The 18,467-nt window shown below is 40.9% G+C and overlaps 1 protein-coding gene across 6 annotated transcripts in view; it reads left to right on the plus strand.

Moving 5' to 3' along the window:
- Positions 1–18,467, plus strand: part of LOC131678026 (proton channel OtopLc) — a 164,037-nt gene that overhangs the window by 90,237 nt on the left and 55,333 nt on the right. For 4 of the 6 annotated variants that reach the window (XM_058958170.1, XM_058958175.1, XM_058958168.1 and 1 more), the window contains exons 3-4: positions 164–360; positions 437–496. In XM_058958170.1, coding sequence (XP_058814153.1) covers positions 164–360; positions 437–496 — 257 coding nt within the window. The remainder of the gene's footprint in view (positions 1–163; positions 361–436; positions 497–18,467) is intronic. The other 2 variants (XM_058958184.1, XM_058958192.1) reach the window with 2 other exon arrangements.

Here is an 18,467-nt window from a genome sequence, read left to right on the forward strand (position 1 = left end):
ATTTAACGTTTGATATTTTTCACCTCTTACTACCATTCAAATTACATTCAGGTCGCTTTTAATGCAGTGTATACGCACCGAGTAAATTCTAAACTGCATTAAAACTATTGTAAGAGCAAGTATACAGCAATACCTACAGTCGGTATTTTTTTTTTTTTCTTAGCTAAACCCGGACGGATTCGGTTCGCACACTACACCGACACATCACAAAACACCGTTAGTGCCTTGCAACGGAACCGATGACGACGATACGGACGGCGCGCTGGGGACCACCGTCAGCGAATCGGAGGACGACGACGGAATCCACCTGCGGACGCACATTCGCAAGATAATCGAAGGCCGCAAGCCGAAAAATGCCAAGTAAGTTCTGGACCGAGTAACCATGACACCGAGTGATAACATGTTTTACCGTATTGTTCTCTATATCGCCAAAAAGCAGCTTCTTTTGGACCTTTTGGCAACCAGTTTTGGCCAAGAGGGAGAAGCGGCGAAGAAGGTTAGAATTTTTGGTCTTGCTCGGAATGATGATCAAGCGTAGAAGCACATCGTTCACTTTAGTGCGCCAAACCCACACTCATCGATGCACTTTCGAAAACAAAAAAAAATAGTTCATTGTATTGCATCATACGATCGATTATCACCTAGATCACCGCAGTTGCCTACATATACCTTAAACGGTTGAATCATTGTTTTATGCAACATTGTTTCGAACAGTCACACTCATCACAGCTACTTAAACAGAAATTCATTAGCAGTAGGTCTCGACTTCAAAAGAGTCATGAGTTTTGACTAGGTGCTATGGAAAATAGTGTAGCTAATAAGAGAAGCGTACTATAAGGGAGTCTTTGGCTAGTCGGCAATAGGGGTAAGGTAGTCGACCCTTTTTTATTCATGTGTATTGGATATGTGGCGCTGTTTGTTGGCTTATCAAACACTTACGTGATGGTTCCTTGTTCGAGTGAAATAGATGGTTTGTTCTTATCTCACACTTTTTGTGATATTCAAAGGAGTTTAAAACTGTTCCACGAATTAACATATTTCTCAAAAATGCATGAGAATCCGTAAAACTATTACATCTCAAACAAAATATATTTGAACTTGCCTTTTTACAAAACACTTTTTAAGTCGAGTCATTCGGCCCACACCATGGTTTGATTTTTGTTTTGGGTGTCACTATTACGACACTTCTAAAATCGATTCATTCGGCCTCCGCTACCTGCTCAGATTAATGTTGGCAAAATTCTTCCAGACCGCTTGAAAAAATAACCCTCCAATCCATTCCCGATATCCAACCGCGTCACAATAAATTACCGACATCAATCCCTGACACGGACTGGCGTAAAATCTTCAATTAATCTCCCCCACTGGAAGGCGCTGCGTTTCCAGGGGTTGCATTTGCACAAACTGCAACCGGTGACCCTCCTGGCGACGTTGCCGGGCTTGCTGCATTCAATGGCTCGGCAATAATGGTGCGAGGGGAAAGCAATCAACAATAGCTCAACAGCATAACAAGTAACTAATGAAATCACCACATGGGAACCTAAACGGGCCCCTCCCACATCCATTCAGCAAGCCAGAGAGCCAGCAAGGCACGCGTCCGTCAGGATGTTCCGATGTTCAAGTTGAAGGTCGGCTATTTTCTCACAGGCTAACCGGAACGTTAGGGGAAATTTAGAGTCACACATTTGCTCTGGAACATCGATGCCGTATTTGCTTCTGAAAAGAATTTTCAAATAACTCGTGGTATATATTAGCGAATCATTCGCTGATTGTTTTCGTTCGTTTTGTCATAATGGAAAAAATTTGGAGCGTATGAACTTAGCACAGTGTACTAAAGTGATTTTATGTGGTTTTTATACGATTTCTCAAGTTATGCAGATTTAATGCTGTTTTTTTACCATACATATCCCTCGCACAAAAATAATCTCCAGCGTATTAATCATTTTCGGGGACATGGTAGTATTCTTCTTCAGCTTGTAGTATTTGAACCTGATTTCAATGATTTTTGAATACTTAACCCTTGGCTGCCCAAAACCGCCGTTTAGCGCACTACATGTTGTATTGTCACTTCTAAGTAAACTTCTTCGCAACATCTCTACAAATGATACATCATGAAATCAATATGGTGAATAAATTCGACGTTGAAAGTTCAAAATTTGAGGGAAACGCAATAAAAAATGTCGAACACTTGAAGCAGCAAAAAAATTATGGAAATTCGTTTTCCTGACCAATAACATTATTCTTCAAGAGATACCAAACCCAATCAACAAACATAGAGGAACTAAAACAAGCTTCACATATTGCTATGCTGTAAACAATAAAATTCACCTGCATGAACTATAAACTAACGATTAAATATATTTTCATATGAAGCTGACGAAATTTTTTGGACACAAAAATCAGTGATTTCTTTATTTAAAACCCATAATTGGCAAAATCTTGGGCGTTTTTTTTCAAAATGACTTCTACAATGAGTGACTCTCATTTTTTACTTTCTCTTCTGTTAATAATTTGATCGCTTTAACATTTAACCCTCAACTCTTTGCATAATATGCTAGTCAAAACCACCGTCTTTCGATCTGTACTGTAACATAAGTGAAAAGTGCTATAGTGACGCCGTATAGACACTCATAGTAATAGACCAGCGAAGGTACTTTTATCGAGCCAAACGAACTGTCAAAATCCGGAGCCAAACGAGCATGACGTCATTCAATGCAAACAAGCAGAACAAGTATTGCGATTTTATTTAAAAAAATATATTTTGTTATTCTTAGTAAGCTTCACTTTTCGTGTACGTATTAGTATTTCACAGTGTTATTTAGAAAGATATTTATTGTGTTTAATATAACTACACAAAAAGCATTTTAATTATGTTCTTTTTCATCAACTTTGTGTTTCTGAAGAAATTGGATTTTTTTCTATCTTTTCTCAATTTCTTGTTGCTCAGTATCAAACATATAACTTCTCTTTTGATTCATATATTGAACAACTTGAAAAATTATTTTGATAAAAAGAGATGATCGAATACAGTCGAGCACGTTCGAGCTTGCACATTTTTGGGTGATGCCAGTTTAACATGCTTGTTTTTTTAGTTGCCAGTTTTGCGGTTTTACATCCGCGAGTCTATTACTATGAGTGTTTATATGACGCCGTAATAATCGAAAGAGAAAGTAAACAAAGAGCGTCACTCATTGTAAATATGTCGTTTTGAATAAAAGCTCTAGGAATAGTTACATTCCAATTGCACTGAAAAAATAAACTTGTAAATAGTAGGAAAATAATCATAAAATAGTAAAATTCTTTCATCGTTTTCGGTATATTCGGTATATTGGAGAACAAGCGAAGAGGCTGTTGGTCCACTAAGTCCATGCTCCCATGCCATGAGAGGCGACTGAAAACAGAAGCCCTCAAGCCAAGGTGTTTCTCCGTGCCGAGAACTGAATGGCTGACAGGGTTCAAATATATCAATCGTGCACAGAGTGACGTGGGCCTCGCCCTTGCTGTGTGACGGAGTCAGTGGCGTTGTAGCGTAATATTTTGAAGAAATTTAAAAAAAATGAATATGGTAAACAAAAATATGTCTAATATTATAAATGGAATTCTCAAAGTTTCATTTGCAAAATTTATCTTGCGAGAATATATCCTTGTAGTGAAAATTGGCAGCAGACCTCGACACCTACCTGTCGGCTCGTTGTGGAGGCTAGCTTAACCGCCGAGGACTATAACGAGTAGATCGCGGTACCGTGAGCAATTTCGCCATATTCTGTAGTCTTTGACTGACGGCGAACATGGAGTGTGCGAGAAGTATCCCCATATCGACCACCAGGCAATTCGCTACCGCATCGGCCAATGGAACCCTGCTGCGCACGAAAGCCTTTAACGAAAACCTCTTTGTTGAGTTACTTCGGCGAACAACGGAATTAAGTAGGTTGATGCATCTGATCCAACAACGTGTGACGGCTTGTGACGTTACAATGCCACAAAAACTAGGGCCATGCAGTAGACGGCATGCAGCTTACTGCTTAAATGAGTAGCTCAGTACGATACACGCTACAGGCGGGCTCAGAGCGCAAGATCTGAGAGTGAGAGAGGAGCGCAAGCGACGTTTCGAGAAAGTAGGGATTCTTTAAAACGGGAAATCAAGCTTAGCAATCCAATTGCCATAAGTAGCTGTGCTGAGAAATAAACGCCAATTTCTGGGGAACGCGTACTGAGTCATCATGACGAAGACGAGCGTCCGTCGACACCAGCTGAAATATGCCCGGGTAAGCTAAAAATAATCGTTGAGGGTCTCTTCCCGAATCACGATTCAACTACCTGGTCACAGACACCGAACGGCGAAGAAGAAGGAGGTAACACAGCCGAGTGGCAAGCGACTAACGACGAGCTCAAAGAAGCGTCGATGTGACTAAAATCAAAGAAAACCCCCGGTCCAGATGGAATACCAACCGTGGCGCTGAAAGCTTCTGTCCTGGCATATCCGGACATGTTCAGGTTACTGCTGAAGTTTTTAGACGATGGTAATCCCCGAAATGAGGAAGGTACAGAAGCTGATGTTGCGGCCAAAGTCAGGGAAGTTAATGCCGCAGCGTGATATAAAAGAATGAGCCAGATCCTGAAGAGCTACTTCCAGAGTAGAGCACTGCTGTACCAGACGAACAAAGGACAGAAGGCAATGCAAGTCGCAGCGGGCGTTCCTCAGGGCTCCATTCTCAGTCCAACTCTTTGGAATGGATTGTACGATGGGGTCTTAACACTGCGGCTGCCCAGGAAAGTGAAAATCTTTGGTTTCGTGTACGACGTGTCACTAACGGTGATGAGTGAGACACTTAGAAAAGTGGAGGTGTCGGTAACGGAGACAGTAGACGCGATCGAGAGCTGGATGAACGGGGTCAAACTGCCAATAGCTTTTCACAAGATGGTCGTACGAGTTGCGATTGCGTACCGGAGGCAGTATGCCTTATCGCCGAGATGATCCCCATCTGTATCACCCTGACGGAGGATATCAAGAGCTACAATCAATGAAACGTCAGAAACGTGAGGAAGATGATGAGAATCGATTCGATGGTGACGTGGCAGCAGGAATGGGACAATACGGAGAAAGGAAAGTGGACCTACCGGTGTGTGTACGCAACGTCAATACTGTGCCCGGAGTGTGAGAACGTCGAGGAGACGCCGGAGCGTCTTTGAATGTCCGAGGTTTGAAGTCTTTAAATGTCCGAGGAGAGTTTTTGAATCTCTGAGGTTTGAAGTGATGAGAAGGAAGCTACTTAAAACGGAAGGACCGGGCATCAACCCGGATAATGTAGCCCACAGAATGACAAGCGACGTAAAGACGAGGAATGCAGTAAACAGAGATATGATGTAGATCATGACCGACTTACAGCGGAATGGACATCGAGCAACAGTTTCCGGGAGAGAAATCACCACCAGGGAACTCTCCGTAGGAATAAGCTAGATTCACCGATTACTAGTCGAGTAGACTGCAACAGAGCACCGAGTATGAGTCGTCGAAACGCCAGCGAACCGGGCGTCACGGATTCGCCAGACCGACCATGGCACCCCACCGGTTGTTCCGATGGAAAAATAGCGAAAATCGCAGAAGAATCGATATTGGGAGAACTTTTTTCGCCAGGGAACTCTCCGTCAGCGTAAGTTAGATTCACCGCTGGAGACTAGACTGAGTAGACAGCGACGAGACACCACTAGTCGCGGGACATCGATGTACGGGTGCACCGGACACCCTGCTTCACCAGAATCACCGAACTGACCTCGGCACCCAGCTGATTGGCTCGATCTCGGGAAAACTTCTCTCACCTGGGAATTCTCTGTCGAAGTAGGCCAGGTCCATCGTCGGGGACTAGACCGGGTTGTTCGCGAACAAGTCGAGGAGCTAAACGGATCATCAAGGAAGTAGTGCTAAATGGCCTCTTCTTGGGCCAACTAAAGGGCTTGAAGGAGTTGCGGTGCTAAATGGCACCGGTCACGGAGCCAAAGGGCTCAAGAAGTTGGGGTACTGAAACCAAATAAGAAACGGTATCAGGAGAACCTCTTTCGTCTTGGACCTCTCCGTCAGCGTACAGTCAGATTCACCGCCGGGGACTAGACTGCGTAGACCGCGACGACACACCACCAATCCGCCGGGGTTCCAACAAACCGGACGTCCTACTCTACCGGAATCGCCGAACTGACCTCAGCGCCTGGCTGGTTGGCTCGCTTTCGAACTTCTCTCGTCGGGGAACTTTTCGTCGGAGTAGGCTAGATCTATCGTCGGGGACTAGACCGAGTAGTTCGCGAACCAGTCGGAAGCTCAACGAGGAAATGGTACTGAATGGCACAAGCGAACTGAAGAGCTCAGTAAATTAGACAGTCTGAAGTTTGTCGCCCAGATTGTCCTCGTAGGGGAAGAACAATAAATCTAGACCCACAGCTAGCTCTCCTACCTTGACTACCCAAACCCTGAGTTGTCGGTTTTTTAACATTTTTTTCCTGCTCAGAACGTTTTAGAATATTTTTTTCATATATATACAAAAAATCTTCATATCCCCCACCCGAAAAAAATTCTTAGCCTTTTTGCGAAAACTATGTTTGAATTTATTTAAATTTATGACACCAGTTATTGTAATTAGTTGTAGTATTTTGATAGTTCATGTTTAAGTGAGAAAAGTAAACGTTAGTTTAATAAAAATACGTTGATAATTGGCGGAGTTGCGGCCTTCTTCCAGAAAACTTTTTTTAATAAAGAAACCTGCGGTTATCACGATAGAGGTCCAGCAGATCAACTAAAATCCCAATACTCAAAAGATTCCATTAGTATAAGAGTATTCTTTTTTTTAGTAGCTGTCATTTCATGGAATGTTGGTCTTTGAGAGCGGAAAGTAACTTTCGTCGTCCAGCACGAACGACGTTCCGCGGTAGTTCTTCGTCATCCACTGGCACTGCGATTTCACTATCTGATCATCCGTGTACTCGGGAGACAGAGTCTTCTTCCTCCATCTGGAGGGTTCGGTGAATCAAGGTATGGGAGCAATAATATTTTCAGCCAGCGTCACGCAAACTCGCTCCGTTCTTGTTGTTGAACAGCTTTTTCAACGCTTCCTTCTTCTTCTTCGTCATTGTCTTCGCCGGACGACTGCTCTTGTCTTTCCGTTCCATGCTCAGGGATGCAAAGATGTGGTAAACCGTAAACTTTTTTCCACGATGACCATGCGTTTCGTAAAACCGTACAACACGCTCGAGGAGTGCTTGCTGTTTCGACGCCATCTTCGATTGAACTGACAACACCCGAGCGAAATGAAACATGTCACCCATTTCTAGGGAGTCTAGAGAGCAATTCTCGTGGAGAGAAAAAAAATTACCCTCTTTACTTTAATTACAGAAAGGTATTGAAATTATTCTCATTTTTTATTTAATATCCGTTATTATGGTTTATTTGCGAAATTTTGATGACAAAATATTATTTTTAGATGTTTGCATGAAAATATTGTCAAATTTCCTTTTTTAAAGAATTTTTCCTAAAACATCCTCATTGTAGAGTATACATTAGAGTGTCCCAAAATGGCAAGTCATCGGGCTCACTTCTTAAATGAAAGGTTAGGATATTAGGATCACTTTCTTCTTCGGAGCTAATTTACTAAAACTCTCCCTACTGATTGCAACTTTGATTTATTGATGATGTCACCCTAATATAACCTTCAAGTAACACCTCAAAAATATCAAAACAAACTCTACAGAATGACCTTTTAAGGATAATTCATAAATAGTAAACTGGAATGATTAAGAAGAACATAGAAAGAATACTCTCACAAAACCAGTTCCTTAAACGCTTCATGCCTATTTGGTTACAGATATAAATTAATGTGTTCCAATTTAGCAGATTCCCGATATTGTCAGCCAAAATACATCATAGGACTGACTAAATGTGGTCATTACTGTATTAAATCCTCATAAATTTCTAAAATAGTGATCACTTTCCCAAGACAGAGAATCAACAAACATTTTTTTTCTAAACGCAGACCAATACTTCAAACTACTTTGAAGGTTCCAAAACTAGCCTAAATAAGATATATTAGTTTTTCGAATTAGTTGAACACCCCTTCTCCAATCATTATGTTTCTTACAGTATTTCGCTGATTTACAGCGATATCCTGCCTAGTGGTTATTCGCAGTGGATTGAGGAAAACGAATCTTCACCACATGCAGAATAGGACCAAAACAGCACTTGAAAGAAAACAATCGAAAATTTGGCAAACGTAGGAAAATCGCATGAAAAAACGAGATCGCAGTGTGCACGCAATAAACGAAAAAACCCGGAACAACATCCCAACACCGGGTGCATAATAAAAATCGATTTTCCGTACCCTCCGCACATACGCTGGGACTCTTTTGCACTTCAAGCCACAATTCACTGCTTCAAAGCAGCCTTCCTCAACATAAACTCGATGCTTTTTGTCTTTCACACCCGCTGTGGGTTCATCGCAAATCTTTGCACCAAACTTCCTCCCAATACTATGCGAAAAGTTCTGCCCGCTCCAACACCGCATCATTGGCACTCAGCTTTCGCTCACTCTCTCGTTTTTGTGAAGGGCCGTTTACCCCTGGTGAGTTGTGTACGCTCGTCGCTCATCCAGAATGAGTGCACGAGTTACCATTGCACACTCACAGAAAAGACTGAAACCTGGACCAGCATTTGCACGAAACCAAAGCAAATAGGAAAAAATCAATAGCACGTTTTTCCATAGTCATCAGAAAAATTTGCTACTTTAAAGCACTTCATTACCCCATATGGCAAGTGGCAAAGTCACTCGAAGTGCCGATGCTACTTGACAACCTGGGCTGGGGATCTTCGGGTTCGGAAGGTTGAAAAGGAAGCTTCCGAGCCGAGTCTACTCCATTATAGTCTCCCGAACGCGGAGCTGGCCGACACAGGAGGGGTTGCGAACTTGCTGTATGCACATTATTGTTCTCCGAAGAAAAACCATTCGCTTGCATGAATGCATTCAAGGGTGACTGCTTTTCATTCTGGTGTTTCTGCACGCACGAAAGTATTGTGTGGCTTGTTCGGTACTGTGTACGCTATTCTTTCATTCGACCGAGTTCGGTGTTACTATATGGATTCTGCCAAGTGATGAAAAGGTATACAAATAAGGATGCAAACCGATTTTGTATTTTTGGTGGGATTTTGTTCCCTACTGGATGAGAAGGGTGATTATAGGAGTTTCGTAAGGGGTTTGTGTATTGAATATTGATCAAGAGTAAACAAACAAACGTTCAAAATTCAGGATGACTGTTCTGATTTCTAGACGGTTGCATTGGTAAAGCGATTAATTTACTGTTAAGAAAATTTCAATGCGAAAGAAAAGAACTTGAATTTAGGAAATAAATTCCAAACCTGATGAAAATTCCTCAAAAAAAAGTCTGTGTAAACATTCGTAGTAAAACACGCTTTGAATCATTATCGCACTAAAGTTTGCATACGCGAATTACCATTCTACCCCAAATTTCCATGCAAGATCTTTGGACGATTGCTGGTCGATCGAAGCGCCAGCTAGTGCCCTGTCAAATAGGTCAAGTTGCTAGCTAACGGAAGGCTATTTGCCAACTCGGTTGCGCTAATTGCCCTTCAATTTGCCAGCAAATCGCTGGCTCTTCGGGGGCTATTTCAAATGCAACATTTGGGCGATTTGTCGCCGTCATTTTTTTGCCGCCCAACCCGCCCATAAATCGTCCTAAATTGCCTAATACGAAAATTAAAAATAATACTTATTTTCAAATTCATTATCTACTTACATATACTTACCAGTATACAAGGTAATCATCACCAAATTATAGGAAGAATCAATGGTGAAATTGGTATTGCACTCCAAAACTCACTATAATCTGACGTTCATTAAGACTTTAGATCAGAGATGTTGTTCCACTATACTTACACACGATTCCACAATTTTCCACATTCTTTGGCTAAATGAAGTGCATTAGACAAACAAAGTACAAGGGAGAACACACCAATTGTTCAAAAAACAATTTCAAGCTTAAGCCAAACATGAACCGCCATGTTTGAAAAACGCAAAAAACAACCAAGTCCATGTCAGCCGCCAGAAAATTTGTCTAAGTATTGAAATTGCCTTTAAATCGCATTCGCAAATTGCATTTGTTCCTAGGGGCAATTAGCACAGGCGAGCTAAGTCAAATGTCAAACTTTTTAAATCGCCTGACCATGTTCGTCCGCATTTTTTGACAGGTTGGTGCTTCTTGCTAATGCAAATGTGGAGCTAATGTTCTGGTAAGCGGTATTTTGGGAAGGTATTTCCTCCTAGTGTTATGTATGTTTGTCAATACTGATACTGATTTTAGATACAATAATAATCATTCCGTCTCCATAGTTTTCTATCAGCGGAAGAAGGATACCAGTTTTATATTACTTAATAATGGATAATGCAACCTCTCCGCGTACATTATGGTTTCTAGCTACAAGGATACTTGCTGATAATATTTCTTGTTGCTGGAGTCAATTCTGTTATGACTTCGACAATAAGGAATTCCAAAATTTATGGAGTTCTCAATACCTAGGACAATCAACAAGGGTCGGCGGAACACCTTTTTCCCGAGTGGATAGTAAGATTTGAAATGATTTCTCCTCGTACTGACGAAAGTTCAGATATGGTGTGTGTAAGTGAAAATGAAAATTCCCTGATAATATCTGGTAGCTATTTGGAAACACTCTTTGTTAACAGGGATGTTTGTCCGACGCCTCAGCGAAAATGTGTTTGTTGAATGCTACACCCAAAATCCAACGGGCATGTTTCTATTACTTTTGGGTAAGATTCTATTGCCTTTTTGGTAATAGACCACGCTATTGCGCATTGCGGTATTAAACTCATATTACCGCAAAGGTAGTAAACGGTGGAATGACGATGTAATATAATTCGGTCGATTTCTATAATAGTATTAGTATCGAGTCAAACCAGCCGGAGTTCTGACGGATTTCTACCCAAATTCAGGCCGAAAACTGCACCAATTTTGGCAGAAATAGGCGGAATTACGGATTTCTATAGGGTAACTTGGATAGTGAAAGAAAAATTTAAGGCAGTTTTCGGATCCGGCCTAGTTCCGGTTCCGAAACAGCCCCCGATCTGGACCAGTTCCCGAATTCGGACCTCCCGGATCTGGATCAGCTTCCGGATCTGGACTAGTTCCCGATCTGGACCAGTTTCCGGATCCGGACAAGTTCCCGAATCTGGACCAAGACCCGGTAATGGACCAGTCCCTGGATCTAGCCCATCCCCTGTTCCCCTTACCAGGTCAGGACTTGAACCAGGCCCAGATTTGGTGCTTAGATCCAAACAAGAGTCTGGATCTCGACTCTCGGATCGCATACGTGGATCCAAATGATATGTTTTGCTTCCCGTACATGACAGAAAGTACTGTTAATGTTTTGTGCAGTCGCTATCTTGCTGTTGACATTCGTGATAGAAAAAAAAATCGATTCAACTACTACCGAAATACCCCACCACTATTCCGAGTCGGCTTTTTTCTTACTGTGCTTTGAAGCTAGCTGAGCGTGAGCCGATAGGTATCTCCGGCGACCGACATCCTTTCAGGCTTAATGGAGGTCGATTTGAATATTTCTCTGATGGTAAAAATAATACCAATAAGTCTCATTTTCGATACAAATTATATCTAATACAACCGGCCCCCGGATGGTCCACTTTCGAAACAAAGACAAGCCATTTAACGTCATCGATAAATCGCGTGATCTAACTAAACAACACTCGACCGTGTACGAAAAGGTATTTTGTCTGCGTACCCGCCCGGGAAGTAGAGATTGATGGTGTATTCTCCGAGAAGGGCCCTGATTGCGAAATAGGGGGTGGCTCCTTCCAGATCCCTATGCTTCAGTCGGTGAAAATTCTGGTATGCAAGCAATTGTGTTCAGTAAAAATCGAGGAGTATTAGAAAACTTATTTTCCATTAGCCTTATTTCGAGCCTTTCGCCGGATTTGTTCTTCCAAAATTTGTTCTTTTAAACGGGGCTCGTCTACTTGTAACCCGTGGCATGAACTGAAGAACCCATAGTAGAAATAAGGCACGGTGTGGAAAATGCGGAGAGGATCAAGACATTGGCTCCTGGTCTCGGAAAGTCCACATGGGACATCCAAAACTTCAAGTGTCTCTATATTTCAGTCATATTATTTTTCTAGGTTTACTTCCGATGTAGGTCTTCCTCAATTTTAGCATTATTCGCCATGGCCGAAAACAATATTGAGGAGCGTTTTGGTGATCAAAACTATTATTTCAATCGGATTAACCTTTACTCGGTACCAGTTATTGAAGTTGTCGCTTGTTAAATCCGAATCATAGGCAAAAATTTATTGATATTCTTTCCATATACTCCATCGCATCTCAACTGGTTCGAGAAGATTTCAACTTGTTACGTATGGTTCGTAACGTTCTACTTGTGGTGGTGGGGCCACACTGTACTCATCAACTATGAGGGTCGTTTCACGGTTGTTTCCTGGAGAAATTCACACTGGGCGGACTTTTCTTCCCACACTATGGTCACTGAGTGAATCGAAATTAATCTTCGGTGGAAACAAGTACCAAAAAGGAATACACTATGAACAAAATGAACGACACAACTTGTATATACAGACCATACACTATTTTTATTAATTTTTAAATTTCAAGCAAAAGCCAGAATGGCTATAAAAACAAAATAATTTTACTTGCACTTTTATTCCACGAAAACCTTCTCCTGACGATACCGTTGCGGCCGTGATGCTCATTGGTCGACTTGCTGCTAGCTGGATGCGGGTCGGGCTCTGATGACGCTGCAGGGACGGACGTAGTTTGCGTCGAACGATGGAGACGAAGAACTCCAGATGAAGCAGCACCCCGGCCTGTTCGTAGCAGAGGCCTGCGCTTCACTTTGAGCCCGGAGAGTGGTACAATGCGCACGTTATCTTCTACACGAGTGTCTAACACTAAGTCGAGTGGGAATTACAACGTTTTCGGTTCGGTTCGGAACGGCGGGAAATTAGATCCTATGGATCGACGTGTACACAACCGAGAACTTAAACGAAACGCGCGGTCACTTAATGTCGGTGACAATCGCTGCTGCTGGTCTTCACTCCTCCGGGCCGATGAACTATTAGAGACCGCATTCTGTTTTCGCGGTGGATTTTATCACTGCCCTGTCCACTTTCCAACATATACCTTCCGCGCCTCCTCGCATCCCACTTCGCTTTCACGATGATGATGATGATGACAGAAGGATGACGGTTGACATTTTATCGTTTTGGTTGGTGTCACAAAATATGCTCAAACTTTAGTACAATGTATTGACATGCTAAACGTGCGGTACTTGTTTCATTGACTTTTTATAATGAACAATTATAACAAATATAGTAACAAAATGAATCATAAATAAACAAGCAAAATAAATAAATAACAAATATAAATAAATAAACAGGCAAATAAATAAATATATGAATGAATGAATATATAAATAAATAAATAAATGTATAAATAAATAGATACATAAATAAGTAACTCTCTGAACAAATAAATAACAAAACCTTCATTTGACACCAACCTGGGCTATTAAGCAGAACTTAAACGCGACTCAAACATGCAATCACGGAGTAGTAACGGTTTGACGTTTAAATTCTACTTAGACATTTACGAACAATAATTTCAAAGTATAAACAAAGAACAGGCGTCGTCAAATACACGAGATTGACCGTACACTGTTATTTATTTATACGACAAAAAATAACAATATTCACAAATATATACAAGCTGAGCTCAGTGAGCAAAGCGATGGAATTGTGACCTAAGAAATCACAGGTCACAAACTCCCACGGCATGTCATGGGGTTGTCTTTATGCTGATAACCGATCTATCTTACTGCATGATATTCGCGACAATTTCAGTATGGCCATCTTGAATGCAGTGGAAATGACACGAATGCCTATCAGCGCGGCCAAGTGCGTTAAATTTATCGTTGTACTCTACTCCATTGATTGAAAGAGCTACGCGTCCACTATATCCGAAACAATCGAATCAAAATGAGAAATTCCTCCAGGGGCAGTGTGCAACGTTTTGACTGGCTTGTTTTTTTACACTGAGATTAAAGGTTGGACAAAACGAATACCTGGCGCGAACAATCGTGGTTTCCCACTCCGTTGTGGGCAGAGAGTGCTCAGAATTGTATACGAAAAGGTTCTATGAGGACTTTTTGAACGTCAGATCGCCCAAATTTTTCCTAATATACACGACGTTAGAAAAGCAAATAAAAAACTTGATGCAAACTGAAACAAACGTGGTTATTGGCACCGGTTCGTCAACGGATTAACGAGAGAAAAAATATTTCGTCTAACAGCTGGGCCCTACGTCGTGTACTCGATTCGACCTTTGATCGGAATACACAGAACTAAGAATTCTTTATCGGCGACAACAGCATTCCACGTAAATTCACATTTAAATGATAGAATTTTGCGATGAAATTATAATAATGTATATAAACGTAATAAACTTATGGTTTTATATTTAATTACGACCATGTCTACATCGTTACAGTTCCAAGTAAGCGCTTCGATCAATGGAGCATGGAAAGCACTCCTAATTTTCCCGAAGAGAATATGGGCGATCCTAGATTCTTTATATTGAAATCGATCCGGATTGCCTGATACAAATATTAGTTTGAGTTCATTCGCATTGATCTATTCCGGGTAATAATAAAAGTGACTCTTCGATTAGAATGCACACAACCCTGCAGTTTTGATGTAGGATTACGTCTATGTTTTCGATATGGGGGTGCACTTTGCAAAATCAACGAAAATACTATTTAACGAAAAGATGATAGGTTTTGAACGGTTATAACTCAGTAACTTCATGATAATTTTTCAAAATTTTTGCACATCAATTCCAATTGATCGAACTGTACAATTGTTTCTAATGTGGCATTGGAAATTTCAATAATGTATGAAATAATCAATATACCAAGTAGTTCCACACAGAAGGTTCTGCATTCCAACCCAGGCACGATAAATTTATGTACTCAAAACGCTACACTTCTATACAGGACGCATCCTCGGCTATTTAACGAATGGCTTTGCTCGAGCGAGCTCATTCGCAAGCTGAACGACGGAGCGGTAGCAACCCGAGCAGAAAAAATAACTTCAGAATACCAAATTCAGGTATACTGTAGGGGAATGTGTTCGGTTGTCGGCACACTTTTATTTTTGGCTCACAACATTACTCCAATTGAACAATATATGGGAATAAGCATATCAATGGAAAGCTAGAGGCCTTAGCTAATAACTTATGAAAGAAATTAATTTATTCTGTCAACTTAAAAAAATGTATTAACAAGTTAGTAAAATGTTTTTTTTTTACTATTTTGAAAAATGTGGTCGGTCGTCGACACCCTAAGAAAATTTACTAAAAATGGTTGAATGATAATCATCAAGATTCAAAGGGAAAAGGAAATTTATTCATTTCAACAACCATCAAAAGCATTATGAATATCGTTCTTCATCATAACCACAATATGTATGTGTATTTGAAAAACTAGTGCGAGTATTACGCACTGCTAAGGCACTGACGGATCGCATTCACTGCAATTGAGTCTGTCTGTGGAGCGAAAATTCTCCGTGAAGAAATCGACAGTGTAGAACTACTTGGACGTCTGCGGTTTTATGCTCATGAACGTGTTTTTCGATCCAGGCAATTTCTACAGCCAACCCCGTGGTCTCCATCCGGGGACAGATTTATCGGGTCGCGCCAGGGAGCATTTTGAAGTACGCATCTTACAAATTTATGCTGAATACATTCAACGCTAGCGATCCATACTGCCTCAAAAGGGGACCAAACAATATAGAGTCACGAGCAGTTTTCTAAACAAAACATAGTTGGTGTGGCGGAGTAATGAATCTTAACTGTCAATTTTGAATCAAGTAATACTCCAAGATCCTTCACTTCATCAACGCGATTGAGTCGCTCCCCTTGAATGATGCAGTCGTAAATTATGAGCTTTCTGCAGCGACAAAACGAAATAATATAACAACTTGAGACGCTCGCTTCGAGCAGATTGTAGCTGCACCAACAAGCAAAACGATCAAGGAATTCTTGAAGATACCTACAATCAGCTTCACGCTCTGTAACAAGAAAAATTGTCAAATCATCAGCGTACGTAGCTACCTACTGTTGGCCAGAAGGATTGCAATGTCATCGAGAACCAATATGAAGAATAGCGGACCCAGCTTGCTTCCTTGGGCACGCCGGAGGGTGGAGAAAACCCGGCCGATTCTGTCGAGTCAATTTTTATAATTTTTGCAATTAGTATTCTGCCGCATTTTTAAAAACACATGAAGGAATACCGTCTGGCCCTGGATTGTAAGACTGATTCAACTTTTGAATCACCGCTTCAACCATCGATGTAGAAACGTCAAACATAACAAAATCTATAACATCCTTTGGAATTGAGTGCAGGACCAGTCTTGTTCCCTCAGTTGTTGAGATACGATCATCAAAAAATGTTTGAGAAGTTCTGAAAAAAGAGTTCACATTTCTGTTCCACAGTGCGAACATAAACGTCACCTAGGTACATCGATTTCGGTAGAGCATCCTTCCTGTGTTTTGAATTTACAAAGCTTCAAAAACTTTTTGGATTTCGCCGCAGATCATCTGATCTCTTTTTCTTGTAGCTTTTTGCCAAAAATCGATTGTATTCGCGGTAGTTGCGATTATTTTCATCGAATTAGCTGGAACAATTCGGAACGCCTCCTACGCAGAATCTCGAGAACGATGCTTCTTGAAGTCACAATTTCACACATGCCTTTTTGAGGGTTGAGCGTAGTTTTTCGAGCTTTCCAGTGAACGTTAACGTTCATTAAAAAATTGGCCGAGAAATATGGGATCAAAAGAAAAAAAGGCTCACAGTGTTCTGAAGTGGGAATCTGGGCAGAGCAGTACCGTCTTTACGCATGGGCACACTGGGCCAGAGCCAGGGGCCCCGGGCTTTTAGGGGCCCCCTACTTAGGATGAATATAAAATCATTCTGAAGGCTATGTTGCAACAGAATACTAGCACGTGATTGTTTATAACTCGTCAACACGTGGGTAACAATGACTCAGTTGCTCGGATTCGCACATTGCACCTTAACCTAACCTGGTAGCGGTAGGAAACGAGGCATCGCAGGATCAGGATGGAATTGGACCAAATCAAACGTATATTCAACATTTTGATTCAAGTTTCAATTCATTTTGAGCAAAAACAATGAAATGTTTTCTACAACACGTAGAGAAAGTTAGAAATGCACCAAGCACGAGCGTCAACCAACAAGGTGGAAACAAGTACAGAAAGTGGAAGAAGAAATTTGGTACACAATCCTTGTGTGGCAAGCGATCCGCGTATGTGGCAAATTTTTATTTCTTCGTCTCATTAGGGATTGTGAATGGACAAATCTACATGAAACCCTCTAAAAATGACTCCTGGTTCATTCTGCCGTCGTAGTCTTGTACAGAACCAATTATGTTATTTTTGTACGACACTCCGCCTTATCAAAAATATTTTAGTCCGCCAGTATCAGGAATAAGAATATACTGGCTCAAATGGAACGTATCCCGTAGGTAGTCGAGAAATTGTGCCTCGCGGTAGCGTACATTCGATGTTATTCTTGTGTTGACTGTTTTACATTACAGGTATTGAAATGATTTTTTTTTAACTTAAATTTTTATTCATTCGTGTTTGGGTTAAAATTTTGTATAATATTGCAGTCACTATAAAAGAAAGTACAAAACTTTTGTCAGAATTTATAACAAAAAATTTACCTCACCAACAATATGTGCATGAAGAGACACTATTTCAAACAATCGTTCTATTCCTGCAGCGAAAAATGCGAATATTGGGTGTGGAGTCTATTTTCGCCCTGTTTCTATTATCACCCTACCCATTTGAAGCCGTTAGTTAGAGCAGCGTCGGCCATCTTTGTTCAACGCATTGGCTCAAATGGTAGTGCGATAATTGGAGCATTCGATTCGAGTTTTCGTTGCGCTCAAACAGAAGTATTTTATTTTTCTCAGGACATTCTTGTTATTCTTTTGATTCTTGGTAACGAAGCAAGGATAGTGATGTCAATTTATGTGCAAAAAAAGGCTGCGTAAATTAGGTTTTTACGCTATACAATGAATGAATCTCAAATTGCGCATAATTTTGATTGATTTCAATGCTGCAATATATTCAATATTGCAGCATTGAAATCAATCAATAATCAAATTGTCATCTGTATATGTAGTAAATAAAAATGTGGCTCTTTTTAAAACTGGCAATTGACTTTTCCAGCTGCATCATATCAGGCACAATAAGAAATTGAGAACAACATTGTACAAATCAATGTAGCTTTTGTAAATTACGTAGTCGTCATCTATTAACAAGTTGAATTTATTGTAGTGTCGACGTTTAAC

The sequence above is a fragment of the Topomyia yanbarensis genome, chromosome 1 (genome assembly GCF_030247195.1).
Source record: "Topomyia yanbarensis strain Yona2022 chromosome 1, ASM3024719v1, whole genome shotgun sequence".
In the NCBI taxonomy this organism is placed as follows: domain Eukaryota; kingdom Metazoa; phylum Arthropoda; class Insecta; order Diptera; family Culicidae; genus Topomyia; species Topomyia yanbarensis.